Source organism: Pteronotus mesoamericanus, unplaced genomic scaffold (assembly GCF_021234165.1).
Source record: "Pteronotus mesoamericanus isolate MK-2021 breed Mesoamerican mustached bat unplaced genomic scaffold, CSHL_Meso_final contig_52, whole genome shotgun sequence".
Lineage (NCBI taxonomy): Eukaryota > Metazoa > Chordata > Mammalia > Chiroptera > Mormoopidae > Pteronotus > Pteronotus mesoamericanus.
In genome coordinates, this window is record NW_026555189.1 from 13,411,016 (window position 1) to 13,426,243 (window position 15,228).

A 15,228-nucleotide genomic window follows, 5' to 3' on the forward strand; every position below is an offset into this window, starting at 1 on the left:
TGACGCCTTCCTGGACCTCAGAGCTTCCCTTAGCTCAAAGTCCCAGCCAAGCCCCTGCAGTCTCTGCGCGCGTAGTCTGTGGGCTCCTGAAGGGCAGGACTGATCCCTCCGGGTTTCCCAGAGCCCACAGGTGAGCGAGTCAGGTTGTGCAGGACATGGACCCAGGGGAGGAAGTCCATGCATTCTCTTATCAGCGATGAGCATCTGTGGCCCTGCACTGCCCACCCACCTTGCTGCCCACCTCTCTCCTGCAGGGGGCTGATCCTTTACAGCCAAAGGTTTCTAAGGCCAGGCCCTGCCATGGCCACCAGCAGGGAACTGTTCTGGGTATGGCCAGCTTAGGTCTAGCCTTGGAGGTCCCAAAGCCAAGAGGATCATGAGGCCATATGAGGGCTTGGCCAGAGCCTTCCTGAGAATGGGGCAGCCCTGTTCCTACTGCGCCGCAGGGCGCAGGCTGTCGAGGGCGCCCGAGCCTTCACAGGGAGGGAGGCCCCATCCTGCTTGCCCCCACCACCCAGCGTCGGCGTTTCAGCTCCCGGCGCCCCCGCGTCCGCCAGGGCTCTGGCCCTGCGCCAGGCAGCTGGATCCATCACTGCAGTTGGCTAGAGGCGGGGCGGCGCGTCCCCTGGGGCTCCCAGGCAGCCGGCGCTGTCGGCCAGGCAGGGAGGGCGGCTGGCGAGGCTGCGGCAGGAGCCTAGGGGCGGGAGGCGGCGGTCAGAGGGGGCACCGCGTAGGGGCGGCATCTCCCGCACTAATTGGCCCTTTCCCAGACGCCTTGGCCAGTAATTGCTGCTGGGTAGGTGGGTGGAGGACGCGCGGCTGGCGGGGTATTGGAGGAGAGGAAGGGGCACTGCTTCCAGAGAGGGGAGTCAAGCTCAGCAGTAGCTGAGCCGCAGGGGCCCTCAGGCACGTTTGCGCGCTGTTCCTACGCCAGCTTTGCCCGGGGACCCTTCCTCCTCGCGGTAGCCCTGGGGAGCCGAGTAAATCGGAGTGAGGGGTAGGGTAGGGAGGGAACCACAAAGGGGTGTGTGTGCGTGTGTGGCGGGGAGCGGGGGGGGGGGGGGCGGGGGGGGGGGGGGGAAGGTGGGGCTTCACCAGGAGCCATCCAGTTCTGAGAACTACTCACTGAGAGTTGGGGCCTGGCTCGGGCTTTAGGACTCTGGGTGGCTGTAGGGGGACCCAGTACAGGCAGGAGGACAGGATGGAGACAGGACAGTAGGTAGCTCTACCCTCCCACCTCATCTAGCAGTGCCACCTGGGAAGGCTCAGACTGGAAGACTGGAGCCTTCCCTAGCTGGAACCAGAGCTGTGGGAGGCAAGAGCTAGCCCACCAGCCAGTCTGCTCCCCAGAGGTCTTCCAGGCTCGAATTTCTAGAGGAGGTCCTAGCCTCTAGGCAGTTGGCTGGTGGAAAAGATTTCTTCTCCAGACACGTGGAAAGCCTGGAGGGGAGAACTGAGAGGCCCTCAGAAGCAGGCCTGGACCAGCTTAGAGGCAGACCTCTGGACCTCCTGGTCAGGACGTCCCCTGCAGGCACTGGGGTGAATCAAGCCCAGCTGGAGCACCTTCCAAGGGGCTGAGGTCCCAGCCCTCACTCGGGCTTTCATTGATGAACGCCCATTTGGTGGCCTGTCCCCTGGTTAGAGGTAGGCAGGATACTCTGCTAACTGTACCTCACCTGAGACTGGAGCTGTCACACCTCCTCTGGGGGCCACCTTTCCTCAGGGATTGCACCAGATCAGGATGGAAGTGGCAGTGTGAAGCAGGCCTAGATCAAATTCCCACTGTGCCACCGCGAGGTCATGACCTTGAGCAAGATTTTCATGTCTCTGTCTCAGTTTCTTCTTCTGTAAAGTAGGGGTAATAAAGTCCATGGGACAGGTTTATTGTGAAGAAAGGGGCTTCTCCCCTCCTCCAGCCATCTTTTTGCTTTTAGGCTTAGATGCTGGGGTGTGAAAGATTGGGTGCTCCTTACCCATAAGTCTCTGCAGGCTCCAGTTGTCTCAGAAACTCAGGAAGCCCTAGGAACCGAGAGCCTACTCAATGTTGTAGTTTGGGACAGAAAGTCTGTGGGCTACCACATGAATGTTCATGGCGTTATTCACAGTAGCCAAAAGGTGGAAACAATACAAATATTCATCAGCAGGTGAATGGATAAACAACATGGAGTATGTATACACAATGGAATATTATTTGGCCTTAAAAAGGAATAAAATTCTGACACACGCTACAACATAGATGAACCTTGACATTACGCTAAATGAAATAAGCCAGACACAAAAGGACAAATATTGTATGATTCCACTTCTATGAGTTAAGTAGTCGAATTAGTAGGAGAGAAAGTAGAATAGTGGGTATGAGAATTTGGAGGTAAGAGAGAAGAGGGAGTGGTTGTTTAATGAATGCAGAGTTTTAGTTTGGGGTGACGAAAAAGTTCTGGAGATGGATAGTGATGTTAGTTGCACAAAAATGTGAATGTACTTAATGCTACTGAACTGGACATTTAAAATGGCTAAATTGATACATTTTATGTTAGGTATATTTTACTACCAACTGCCCTCACCCCCCCCCCCCGGGGCCAGGACAAAACAAAACAGAACAAAGCACCCATGGGACAGGCTGGAGTATGCCGGGGTCAAGTTACAGGAGAGGCCAGAGAGTGAGGAGTCCAGAGGCAGCACCAAGACCCAAAGTGATGGACAAGTGAGCATGGAGTGCGGATGTCCTGAGGGGTGCACTTGAGACAATGATGAAAAAAGCCATGTGTTCTACAGCCCAGGTGGTTTTGCTGCAGCTCCCCTTGACTGAGGGTAGCATACCGGGCTTAGACGAACACGGACCAGGCAGCACCGCTCCCTTCCTCCAGGCGCTCATATCGGACACCATCTGCTTCACCCAACCATTTTGCAGGTGAAGTTCAGGTCAAATCAATGTGTTCTTACTGAGGATCATTCCTGTGTCCAGACTTAGGAGGGGCCCTCAAGAAGATGAATATGGAAGGGGAGAAAAATTCCAAGCTATTAAACCTTCACTCCATGTAATGAATAACCTGCTCAAAGGCTCAGGCCAACGTGGAAAAGCTCAAGGTTGAGCCAGATGAATGGTAAATGACAAGCTAGGTGCAGTGATGGGGCAAGAGGCAGTCTGGGTGAACTTCCTATAAGAGTAGCTTCAAGTAGATATTGAAGGGTGGGAGGATTTGGAAAAGGGAGGGAGAGAAGGGCTTTTCCTAAGGCTGGGTAGCTGAAAACAGCGTGGCAGTGAAACAGCCTGACCTAGCATAATGGAGTCAGTGAGATATGCGGGCATCACGGGATGTCAGGCTGAAGAGGGTGCTGCAGGGCCCCAAACAACAGTCTAAGGCTCTGGCTCTAGCCTGTAAGTAGTAGGGAGCCTCTGCAGTTCTGTATTGGGGAGAGTAAGACCCTTGTCCCCAATCTGGGGGTGTCCATGGCAAGTCTCCTCAAGGCCTGGGCGAGGGACAATCTCTTAGGCTTTCTCCTGCAGAGTCACCTCTAGACTTGCCTCTGCCTCTTAGATCCTTAACATTGGTACAGCCTCATCCAAAAGGCCATTGTCTTGTCCTTCAGCTTCACTCCAACCCTGGCAGTGAAATCCAGCTGCAGATCCTTTTTCTTCTCATTGTAGTGTGGCCGGCAGGGCAGCCTCCCACCATTCGGATTTCTGGCCAGGAGGAGGAAGGAGAGAGGATTATTCATGCTCATCTTTGCCCTGCTTCCTTCTGTTCCCCTTCCCTCATTCGCCTTCCCTTTGGCAGTTGGGGTCCAAGAAGGCTTTACAGAGATGCTTAGACAGATCTTCAAGGAAGAGTAGGAAAGTGTGTGGTGAAGAGGGCCTTCCCCACAGAGGATCAGTATATGCAAAGGGTTGGGAGGTATGAAAGACCTTCCGTTTGGAGGAAGCACAAGTATAGGAAAGGTGGAAACATGGCGTGTGTGAAGAGAATGGATGTGGAGAGATGACACAAGAAAGACTGAATATTTTGGTGCTGGGGTAAGTAAGGGGTTGGGACTTTATCCTAGGAAGCCATGAAGAGTTTTAAGCAGATGAGTGACTCGGTTAGATGATATTTCGGAAAGACCCCTTGAGTGTCATAAGGAGGGTGGATAGAAAGGAGAGAGAATGTGAGATGGGAAATAAGTTATGGGGCTAGCCAAAGATCAGCTCAGATATCACCTCTGCTGGGAGGCCACCCCTGCCTACCCGGGCATGATCACACACCTCCTCTGTGCTCCCAAAGTGCTGTGTGCTCCCCCAGCACAGCTCTCACCATGTCGAGTTGTAATTCAATGTTTTTGTTAAACATTAACATGTCACTGGAGGATGGTCGTCATGTCTGCAATATCTTTGAAGTCCAGCGTCCAGTATTGGGCTGGGCAGAAAACAGAGCATTGAGAATGACTTGAATGTTTGAGTGATTAAAGACTCTGGTAATAGGACAGAGAGAGGGACACATTCTAGGGCCATTTAGGACCTGGTGCCCGGGGAAAGCTGAGGGAGAAGGGGCATCGGGTCTAGCCCTGGTCAGGAAGACTGCCCATATGTGTTGGGGGGTTGGACTCCCCCTGTGTGGGCAAAGTTGGCCCAGTATTTCATCATCTGGAGGCTCAGCACCCTCTCCTCATCTGTGGAATGTCCTAGGGGCAGAATCGGATCTGGCATTTGGGACAGGGCATAGGTGCTGACACCCCACCCTGCTCCTTCTGTTATTGTCTCTATGCTATGAGGCTTCCACTTGGGAGGATCTTCCAGATGGAGGGATCGGTCCTAATACGAAGGTGGGGAGACTAGACACCCAGTGGGGGTATCAGGTGAGGTGTCAGCACCTTCGGAGAAGGGACATCCAAAGATGAAGTGGATATCATCCCCGTGGTCTGCCCCGTCAGGGCAGGGTTTCAGGATGACGCTGGTGGGAGCAGGCACTCAAACTCATACACACAGACAGGAAGCCAGCATCTAAGAATAAGAAAACTGAGGAAGGCTGCAGGAAAAGTCTAAGCCTGGGCTTCTCATCCATCCCACGCAACCCACCCACCTGCCTCAACCCGGAGAAGAGCTTGGCCTTCAGAATCAAGAGAAAAGATTTGAATCCTGTCTGGCTCTATTCATTAGCAACATGACCTGGGGCAAGTCCTTCAGCCTCTCTGAGCTGCAATTCCTCATCTTCAGACAGCGGATGCTAATACTTACATCAAGAGAGTGTGGCAAGGATTGTGGAAACCTTCTCCTTCCCTCTTCTGGACCTTTTCTCTCTTGGCGTGGCATTTAAGGTTCTCCCCTGTCTACCTTCTCCAGCTCCACCTTTGACCTCTCACACACGTGTTTCTCAACCCCAAGTCAGCCTGGGCAGGATCTCCAGGCTGTCCCTAAGCCTCTCTTACATCTTGGAACCCTACACCAGCCCAGAGCTACACAGAGGGTGTGTGAACAGTTGGTGAGCCCAGTGGGGAAGCTGCATAAGCAGATGGGGTGTGGCCACTCTTGGGGACCCCATATACAGCGGTAGCAGCAGGCAGCCTGCAGTGTGGGATACACAAAGGTAGTGTCCCCAACCAGGTCCCTCACACAGCTTTGTAACATTGTCCAGCCATGGTCATCGATATCACTCAAGTACTCCTCCACCAACAGTGGCATTTGCTCCTCGGTGATTCTGGGTGGGGAAGCCATACTCACTCGGAGGCCTGGCTGGGCCAGAGTTGGGCACACCAATGACTTGGATCCAGGAGATTTTAGCCTGGGGAGGGGGAGAAAGAGGAAGGCTTCCTGGGAAGTTCTTCTTTGCTGATTCTTATCCCTGTGCTTTTGCTGCATGAGAACTGCCTGCCATGACCCTGAGGCCTGGGGGGTCTTGCCCACCAGCAGCCACTTGATCCCTTGCCAAACCCCAAATCCCCATCAAAAAAGATCTGTATCCTGGTTGGGAGCCCTTTGTTAAGACCCCCTAATAGGTAAGGAAAAACAGGGGGGGTTAGCCTTGTCCAACCAAACAGAGTGCCCCTAACCGTGTGGCCCTTCACCAAGATGCTGCTGGTCCTCCAGAGCAGCTTGGTGATTGTTTCTTTTCTCAACATGTGCCAGTTTAGTGGGAACTTTGTGATCTGTCCACAAGACAAGAACCCAGGTGTGGGCCAGGCCCAAGTATCAGGAGGGATTCCAGCCAGAGCTACACCAGACCCCAAGGCCCTTATCCGTTTAAATGATGAGTTTGCAGACAGAGCACACAGCCCAGGAAGGGCCCGTGACCATTTCCTGCCCTCCTGACAACCTGTCTATCACCACTAGCAAGGGAGGAGCTTGGCCTTCAGAACGGAAGAGGAAGCTGGGAAGGTTCCTCCTAAGCTGGGGCATCTACCCTGAACCCAGGAGCAAGGGAGGGCCCCAAGATTTACAGCTGCCTAGAAACTAAGCAATCAACATAGTGACTCATCCGAGCTATGATCAAAAGATTTGGGGCCCCCAAACCTCCAAGAGGCCACACTTTTCCCTCACCCTCATCTCTTCCAATCAGCTCTCTCTGCTTAGGAACTGGAAGAGATTCCCAAGCACTTGGGCATCCCCACAAGGCCAAAGGGATGTGACCTGGTACCCATCCTGCATCCTCTCCAACCCTCACTGAAGTGGATATTCCTCCTATTCACTTACAAAAGGCAAGAGCCAACTGAACTCCAGGTTATTGACACCCAGAAGGTAGGGCACAGGTGCAACCTGCCCGTGGCTCAGGAGCACCACAGGATCATCTGGGAACACCACACCACCCACCACGGGGCTCATGAACTACACGATCTATGAGGCAAGGGGGGTTTGCATCAGTTCTCCCACGTATCCTTCCAGGATCCCTGTGGCCTAGGGAAGCCAGCTCAGCAGGTCTCAGTCCAGAGACTTCTCTAGCCATGGCCCCTTAATTGGGAAAAAGCTGGGATTTGATGACCCCTGGGAGGGCGGGTGTGGGAGGACCAGCAACAGACAGGACCAAGCTACTGAGCCTTGGGATTCTCTCCCCAGGTATCTACATTTCTTGCTCCTTCACCTCTTAAAAATCTTTGCTAAATATCACCTTCTCAATGATGCTTTCTCTGTCCTTTTATTTAAAAATTCCACCCCTCCTCCCAACATGCCAAGCTCCTTGCCTGTTCCTTCATTCACTTATGACCTTCTAAAGAGGTGCTTTAGAAAATAATTTATTTATTTGAGGTGTTTATTGTTTCTCCCCATGGAAACATCAGTCCCTCTAGGGAAGAAATCTTAGCCTGAACAGTTCACTGAGAATCCTGAGTGCCTGGCACACAGTAGGTGTTCAATAAATACTCAAATTATAGAATGGGGCCTGCTCACCTCCTAAGGGTCTCCCTGGGAGCTCAGGTGGAAGAAGTTCTGTGGGGGAGAGGAGACAACTGGAATAAAAGGAAGTTTCCCCACATTCTCCTGGAACAGTGTCCCCGGGGTGGCTGGGAACCAGATTAGGAGGGTGGCTTGAAGGTAGTCAGGTCTGGGAGCTGGAAAAAAGTCCTACCTACCATCTTCCTGGGCGCACGCATTACCTCAGCCACTGATAGCGCTCTCAGGCAGCCTCTCAGCATCTTGGGTGCTGTTGTGGTTGCAGCCTGCTAAGCGGGCAACCTTTTGCAGAGAGAAGAGGTGCTTGGGGATGCCCCTATCCTGCCCTCCTTGCTGAACCCTGGGGGAGAGGGACATCCACCTTGGCCACCTTCAGAGGGTCTGGAGTGATGAAAGCTCCGAGTACTGCAGCGCCCCTCTAGGAAATGGCTCGATGGAAGAGGCCCTGGGCCAGAGGTGCCATCCTCTGCAGGAATGGGGAGGGCAGAAACTGTAAGATACACAACTGGAGACCACTTGAATAGTTTGGGGTACCTGTGTGGCCATGGCTGGGCAGCCTGAAGAGGTGCAGAGAGGACAGGCACCTGGGAGGGAGTCAGGAGTCCCAGGCCTAGAGCCGGTGCCTTCCTGCCTTTGGGCCTCCATATCCTGATTCGTGCAATGGGTCTCAGGGGCTCCAGAGGGGATCTGAGGTTGTAGACAGAGTTCTCCTGGCACAGGAAGGGGGCTCCCTCTGCTTTTGGTCTAGAAACGGCATGGGGGGACCCTATGTTTCCCACAGCTGACAGTTCTTAGCCTTTCTCCACTGGCCAGGTTAGGGAACAAGTCTATCTGGGGCGCCCCCCTCTTGTGCCTCAGATTTTATGTGCCCTAAACTTGTTCCAACCAATCCCCACCTGGTCTGCATCCCTTATCCCACGCCATCCATCCAGCTCCAGGGGCCTTCACCATCTCCTCTGCTCGTCGCTACACCCCATTTGCTCCTGTCCTGCCATTTGGCCTTCTCCATCTCTCAGTGACCATCCTCTGCTCTCCATCCATCTGCCTCTCTGTCTGTATTTCAGAACCAGTCCTCATTATCTCCCTCAGGGTATATCTCAACTCCCTCCCCCCACCCTACTTCTTTCTAATTCTGTTTCAGCAGACTGAGCCATCCCTCTAAATGTACGTCTGACTTCGTCACTTCCCTGCTTAAAATCTTTCCCTGCTTTCCAGGCATTTTGGATAAAGTTGCTTAACCTGTCTTGGCCTTACTCTCTTCATCTGTGGAATGGAGATTCCTGTGCTCTTTTTTTTTTAGAATCATATTGTAGAAAGAAAATGTGTCTCTTTTTGGATTGCTGAAGGAATTGAATGAATACATGTTTAAGGTGCTTAGAAAAGTGTCTGGCACAGAGAGTACTCAGCCATTTGTTCCTGTAAGATGTGGTCCCTGCTCACCTCCCAGCCCTGTGTCTCTCACAGAACACTAGACCTTATACCCACACTCCAGGTCAGCGGTCCCCCAGGATTCAGGGACAAAGCCCACTTTCCAACCCAGGTCTCTAACTCCCAGGCTTGGCCTGGAGTGGCCTCCGTTAAGGGAACAGAACTCTGGGGAATAGTGGGGAGATAGGAGTTGCTGGGTGATTTTTTTTGGCCCACCATGGAGCAGCATTGCCCTCTCTGGACCTGGTTCGGTTTTCTCATCAGTGTTATCCCTGAACGGAGTGGACACCTTGGCTGAGAAGAGGTGGTACCCTTGGCAGAGGTGGGCAGGTCTGGGGACTGTCATTCTGGTATACGCAAATCTGTCCGTGTCTGTAAGTTGGAGCGTGCACTGGTGGGAACACGTGGGCCTGCGTCTGTCCTGCATCTGCCCAGGCACCGCACTTACCAGGACGGAGATGCACCTGGCTTCTGATGACTTGCAGTATTAGGTCGCACAGCCTGGATCTCCGCCCAAGGCTGCTGTGGGTTCTCCTGAACCCAGGGCAGAGCTGCCACCTGGTCCAGCAGCGCCCAGTTCCCGCGGGCCTGGTTGTCGCCCGTGCTGGGTGCGCAAAGCTCAAGATCAGGGTCCGCCGCCCCAACCGTGTGGGTCCTGAGGGCTCTTTCCTTGCGGGCTCCGCCGGGCTCAGTCTCGCTCAGCCTAGATCCTCAGAGATCTGGTCTTGAGGCCACACCTCCTTACTTAGAGTTAGGCTCCGCCCCATTGAAGTGGTGCGGCACGTCCACTTCCTCCAGGAAGCATTAGGCCTCAACGCTGCTACTCACCTCACGCGGCCACGCCCACGGGCCACGCCCCTCTCCTTCCATTCTGTTACTTCCACCACCTAGGCCCTGAGCCCCTGTCCTGAGGAGGCCCCGCCCCTGATCCCCGGTGAGGATCCCGGCCCTGCCCGCCTCCGGAAGCCCAGGATGCCAGAACCACAGGCAACACTGTCTCCCGAGCGCCAACTCGGAGCCATCGTACGTGGAGGTGGAGCCCACGAGGACTGTGCCTCCTGGGAACAAGACCATCACCTGGGATAGACAGGCCGAGCCCTGAGCTCGGCGGTGGGATGGCTGTGGGGTGGGATGGCTCCTGGTTGAAGACAGGGCTCGCCGGCAGCAGAGGGTCCCCACGCGCGCATACTGGCGGGTACCCGTTCAGGTACACAGTCCTCTCTGAAGTGCAGCAACTTGATTTGTTTTCGTCTATTGAAGTACATGTTGGTGATCTGCCCCCAAGATCTCGGAAGGCACCTGCGGTCACCAAGTGAGTTTGGGCCCAGCAAGGCGGCAATAGAGCGAAAATGTTTTCTCAGTAAGGGAACAGAACCAAAGCAAAATCCAGGTAGCGTGTGTGTGTGTTTTTGTGTGTGTTCATGCTTGAGAAGCCTCCGCTAGCATTAGGTTCCAGGGACGGGACGCCTCTTGGCCTCCCCAGCATCCATTCTTCTGTGTTGAGCCTTGCGGGATGAGTCAGCCTTGGGAGAGGTTTCCTGTTCCTGTCGGATGCCCTGTTGATGCTGTCAAGCCAGAAACCTGGGTGTCTTGGACACCTCTTTGTCTTTCATGCCCCATCCTCACCTCAGTTTCTGCTCTGCCTCCCAAACAGCTCTTGAATAAGCCCCTTCCCTCCATCCACGGGCAGCTGCCCTGTGAGGGCCATCACCACCTCTGACCAGGACACTGCCCCAGCCTTGTCACCCACGCCCCCGCCCCCGCCGCCGCCCCCCCCCCTTCCAGGTCACCCACCACACTCTAGTTAGAGGGATTGACAGAAAACACAAATCTGACTATGTCAACCCCCTCCTTAAAACTTTCCCTGAGTCCCTCTGCCCTCAGGATAAAGTCCAGATTCCCCCGTACCAACCCAGGCCCTCCCTTCCATCTGGTCTTCCCAGCTAGCCTCTGCTTCAGGTACAAATGGCCCCTTGCCTCTCACCGCCACGCCCCATTGCCTCTGTCCTTTCTGCCAAATGCCTTCTCTTCTGCCCAGCAAACTCCTCAAGTATAAGGCCCAGCTCAAGTGGTGCCCCCTCTGCTGAACGCTTCCCCTCTGTGCTCCCCAAAGCTCTATCCACTGCTAACTAAAGTACTGTTTCTCTTTTCCCTAAGAGAACCAAGAACACCATTAGGAGTGCCTTCGGCATCATCTGGACCAATCGCCTCGTTATATAGATTTGGAAACTGAGGCCCAGAATGGGCCGCAGGCCTGCCTATGGTCATCCATTACTCTGTTTTCACTGAGTTTTTTAAACCATGGTCAAGAGGCAAGCATAAGTCCACCACCCGCCTTAGGGTCTGCCCACCTCCCAACCAACAGTCCTGTGGCTCTTGCATGGGGGCATAGGTGGTGGCATCTCTGATTCCTTCCCAGGGCTCTGGTGGCTCTGGGGCAGCTAATCTACGAGCACCCACAGTAGGTTTGGAAAAGGGGACTCCTAGGAAGACGTAGCTGGGTATATTCCCCATGTGTATCTGCTTCCCTTAGAGGATCCCATGTTCAGTAACCGCCAGAGGCTCTTTGGTGTTCAGAGCACCTAGGAAGAAAGGAGAAGGGTCACCTTGGCCACTGAAAGGTGGCCCATCACCTGCCATGGGCATCTGCAGCAGCTTGACACTTTCACAATTGTATATTTGCCCATTTTTTCTATGTTTCTCTCAGGATTTTTCTTTCTCATTATTTGATTTAAGATTTCAAAGCTATGTTGGTTGGTGCATAAAAGTTATGTCTGTTACATGAATTATTTCTATTTGTGTCATTTGATATCCATAAATGTCATTATTTTGATTTTTCTTTGTCTGATATTAATGTGACTATCCCTCTATATCATTGCTAACATTAGCCTGGCATATTTCTGGGAAGATAGCACACATATATACAGGGGTAGGCAAAAGTAGGTTTACAGTTGTGAGTACATGGAAGTTTATTCTTGATTAATTATTATATTATTTAATTGTATTATTTGTATTCTTCTTATTGTTATTATTTCATGTCCTTACTTATGATTATCTTCTAGGTAATGATGGCTGGTAATTTAACCTACTTTTGCCCAGCCTCGTATGCATTCTCACTCATATACACACTCACATAATACTCACATGTACACGCAAATTTATTCATACATATGTATATATGAGCACAGCTCACTTACAAAGAAACATGTAGAAATACAAGAGTTGAATGCATGCCCATATGCATATATATATACGCATATAAGTATAATTAGACATAGGTTACAATGTGTCCATATTTAGCATATATTCACATATTACACACAAAAAAACACACATACAGACTACAGGCATACCTACATGATAGCTACCTCTTGGAATAGACACAAACTAGGCCAAGTGCCCTGAGCCTTTGAGCACTTCTTCCTCTAATAGACCCTCATCCTGCCCCACTCTGTTGCCAAGCGTTGGTGAAGCCTCACATCTGTTGCCCCTTCCTGAAAAACCCTGGTTATTTCTTCCCCTCCTTCTTTATCAAAACTGAATTGTTCTGTGCCCTGGTCTCCTGAGGCTTACTCTGCAAAGTGACAGAAAGCAGATCCGATCCAAGTCTTATTAAACTTGGCTGTACATCAAAATCCTCTGGGGGAAATTATTGCAAAAATATAGATTCCTAGGCCCCACCCCACACCCTCTGAATGAGGATCTCTTGGTTGTACCAGGAAATTTTGATGCAACTGGTTATTGGAATAGCATTTGGAATTGGTGTGATAGAGCACAGCCTCATATCCACAGCTGCAAATGGCCAAAAATACCCATCTGCCCTCATTCCAGGTCTCTGCAGGTCTCACAGAAGCGATCTCTGGGCACAAAGGAGTGGCTGTAATTGTCGCCCTTTGAGGCATGGAGACAGGCCAGTGGGGGCAAGGGATCATCTCACACCTCCTCTGTGTGGACAGTTCTTCGCAGTTTGCAACGCCCTTTCACAGGGGATTCTTATTGGCTCTAGGAGGAGTTAGGAGACGACTAGAGGCTCAGAGAGGGATGGCGACCAGCTTGGGATCTTTAGGACAGAGCCAGGAAACTGAGGTCTGTCAGATTACCTGGATTTGCCCTGAATCTTGGGTCCACTCATGACTGAATAGCCAACAAATATGATTTATTGATCCTTTGTTATAGTCTAGCACTGTGCCAAACACTTTTCATGTACTACCTCACTTTATCCTCCTAAAAACCCTCTAGGGTAAAGGTTATTATCATCACTCTATACAAATGTGGAAATGGAAGCTGAACGGGATTGTATAACTTGCTCAAGTTCACGCATACTGCCTCCCGTCGGAGCTCTGCTCTAAACTGATGTTTCGCTGTCCTTCCCCCAGCATCTGGGGGCATGTAAGTGTGTGGCAGAGCAGAGCACTGTAAAGTGTAACCCCTGAACAAGAACTGCTGTGGGGTGATCTTGATCCTGGCTCTGTGCCCAGAGGCAACATGTAAACACTTTTGAAAACATTCCACCTTTTCAGTAGTCAAAAATGCTAATTAACACCAGGAATTACAATTTCCACCTAACAAAGTAAAAAATCATGGCACCCCATCCCAGCAAATATACAGTGAAAAGGACATTCGCATATACTGTTGGTGGAGGAAAAATTGATACATCGCCTTGGGAAAATAATTTGATAAAATGTATAAGAGCCATAAAATGTTCACACGCTTTGTCTCAATAATTCCACTTCCAGATTCCTCCCTTATGAAAATAATCAGAAATATATTAAAACAAAGACCTTTATGAATCATAGTCATTTATACTACAATGGGTACTGAAAGCATCAGTTATATCTGGAGACCAGGCAAAGTAAATATAACTATAAACTCAAGTTATAAACTGCTTATGATAAGATTTTAAGTGAAAAAAAAAAGAATAAAATTTGAATGCATGCCAATATCACAGCTATGTACAAATATACAATAAAAATACTAAAAGAAGATGCTAAAAGTGGTTCTAGCAAAGTTTCCCTAAAAAATTTGGATATATTTATGTAGTCAAAACTAACTTATGGTAGAAGTCAGAATAGTGGCTACTTTGAGGGTATTGACAGGGAAGGGGGCATGCTGGTCCTGGAAATGTTCTAGATCTTGATCTGGTTGGTGGTTACATGATATATATTTGTATACATATATAGTGTGTGTGTGTGTCTAATATACACACAAGTGTATATGTATATACACTTGTATATACACTGTGTGTGTATATATATACACTGTCCAATATATACACTGTCCAATATACACTGTGTATATATATATATAATGTATCTATATATACACTTGTCTGTTGTATATATATACACATACTAATATATATACTGATATACTACTAATTTAATAAATATTAATTTTTTAAGTAATATAAATATAAAATGAATTACCAACAAAATTATATAAATTATGAAATATATTTTATAAAAAGTATAAATATAAACACTCAGATTCCCAGCTGGTGGGCAGATTAGTGCCCTGAAACGGCCCCTGCATCTGCCCAAAACTTGTCTAAATGCCCCTGCCCCACTGCCCCCAGAAGAGGTTAAACTGGAGGTCTGTCCCTGTGTCCCTCATGTCCCTTTTGCCCAACACCTCCGGAAGGGGTGGAGGACTTACCCAGGACTGTCTGCACCATCAGGCAGAGGGCAAGGGTCAGGCACAGAATCCAACTCATGCTCCAGCTGGCTGGCTCCCGCCACGGGCTGGGTGGATGTCCACACTGCGGATTTCAGATGGTAGCTGTGTGTGCAGTGTGTGAGCGCTGGACAGCCCATGTTCATCTTCCCTTATTCCCTGCCAGCAGGTGCTGGGGTGGGAGGAATTTTCACCAGCCCTCTGGCCCAGAGCCTTGTCTCTGCTTTGGAGTGACAGGTCGTGATAGATCGTCTTGGCTTTTAAAAAATAAACCATTAAAAAATGCAACTCCTGCCCAGTTTACTCATTTGTGCACTGGGTTTAAAGCTGAGCAGATGTGAGGCAAGCTGTGAGCACACAGAAGGCGCTGAGGTTGGAGCAGGAGCCCTGGGCACTTGGCCCCTCAGCACCCAGGTTCCCTCCCTGCGGATTTAAGGGCCGCAGGCCTCCTGGCTCTGTGTTGCTCTGTCCGGTCTCTTCTGCAGGCCTCCCCCGACCCTTCCTCACACGTCCTCACCCTCACAGCCGGAATCGTCATGGAGCAGCAGGCTCTGTGCTACGTGCAAGAGGTTCTGGGGAGCCGTTCCTACACGATCGCTGCCCTCGCAGGCTCAAAGTCCAATGGGGCACCTGGACTTGGAAGCAGCCATGCAGTGCGAACCCCTGGGTGAGCCCAGAGCTGAGTGGTGGTGATGTGGGACTCCTCCTCCACACTCATCTTTTAAAGCCTTGAATGGTTGAGGGGCCCGGGAATTGTGGAAATGGTTCTCATC

At 51.1% G+C, this 15,228-nt stretch overlaps 1 protein-coding gene across 1 annotated transcript; it reads right to left on the bottom strand.

The window, feature by feature from the left end:
• Positions 1-3,513: 3,513 nt before the first annotated feature.
• On the bottom strand, positions 3,514-14,495 carry CES4A (carboxylesterase 4A). Its single transcript, XM_054579106.1, is given in 17 exon segments — positions 3,514-3,683; positions 4,585-4,656; positions 4,846-4,925; positions 5,499-5,671; positions 6,037-6,117; positions 6,662-6,802; positions 7,352-7,390; positions 7,534-7,599; positions 7,601-7,657; positions 7,716-7,820; positions 9,231-9,302; positions 9,305-9,446; positions 9,768-9,859; positions 9,942-9,993; positions 9,995-10,081; positions 11,163-11,364; positions 14,438-14,495. Coding segments are annotated over 17 exon segments (1,689 nt in total).
• Positions 14,496-15,228: the final 733 nt, after the last annotated feature.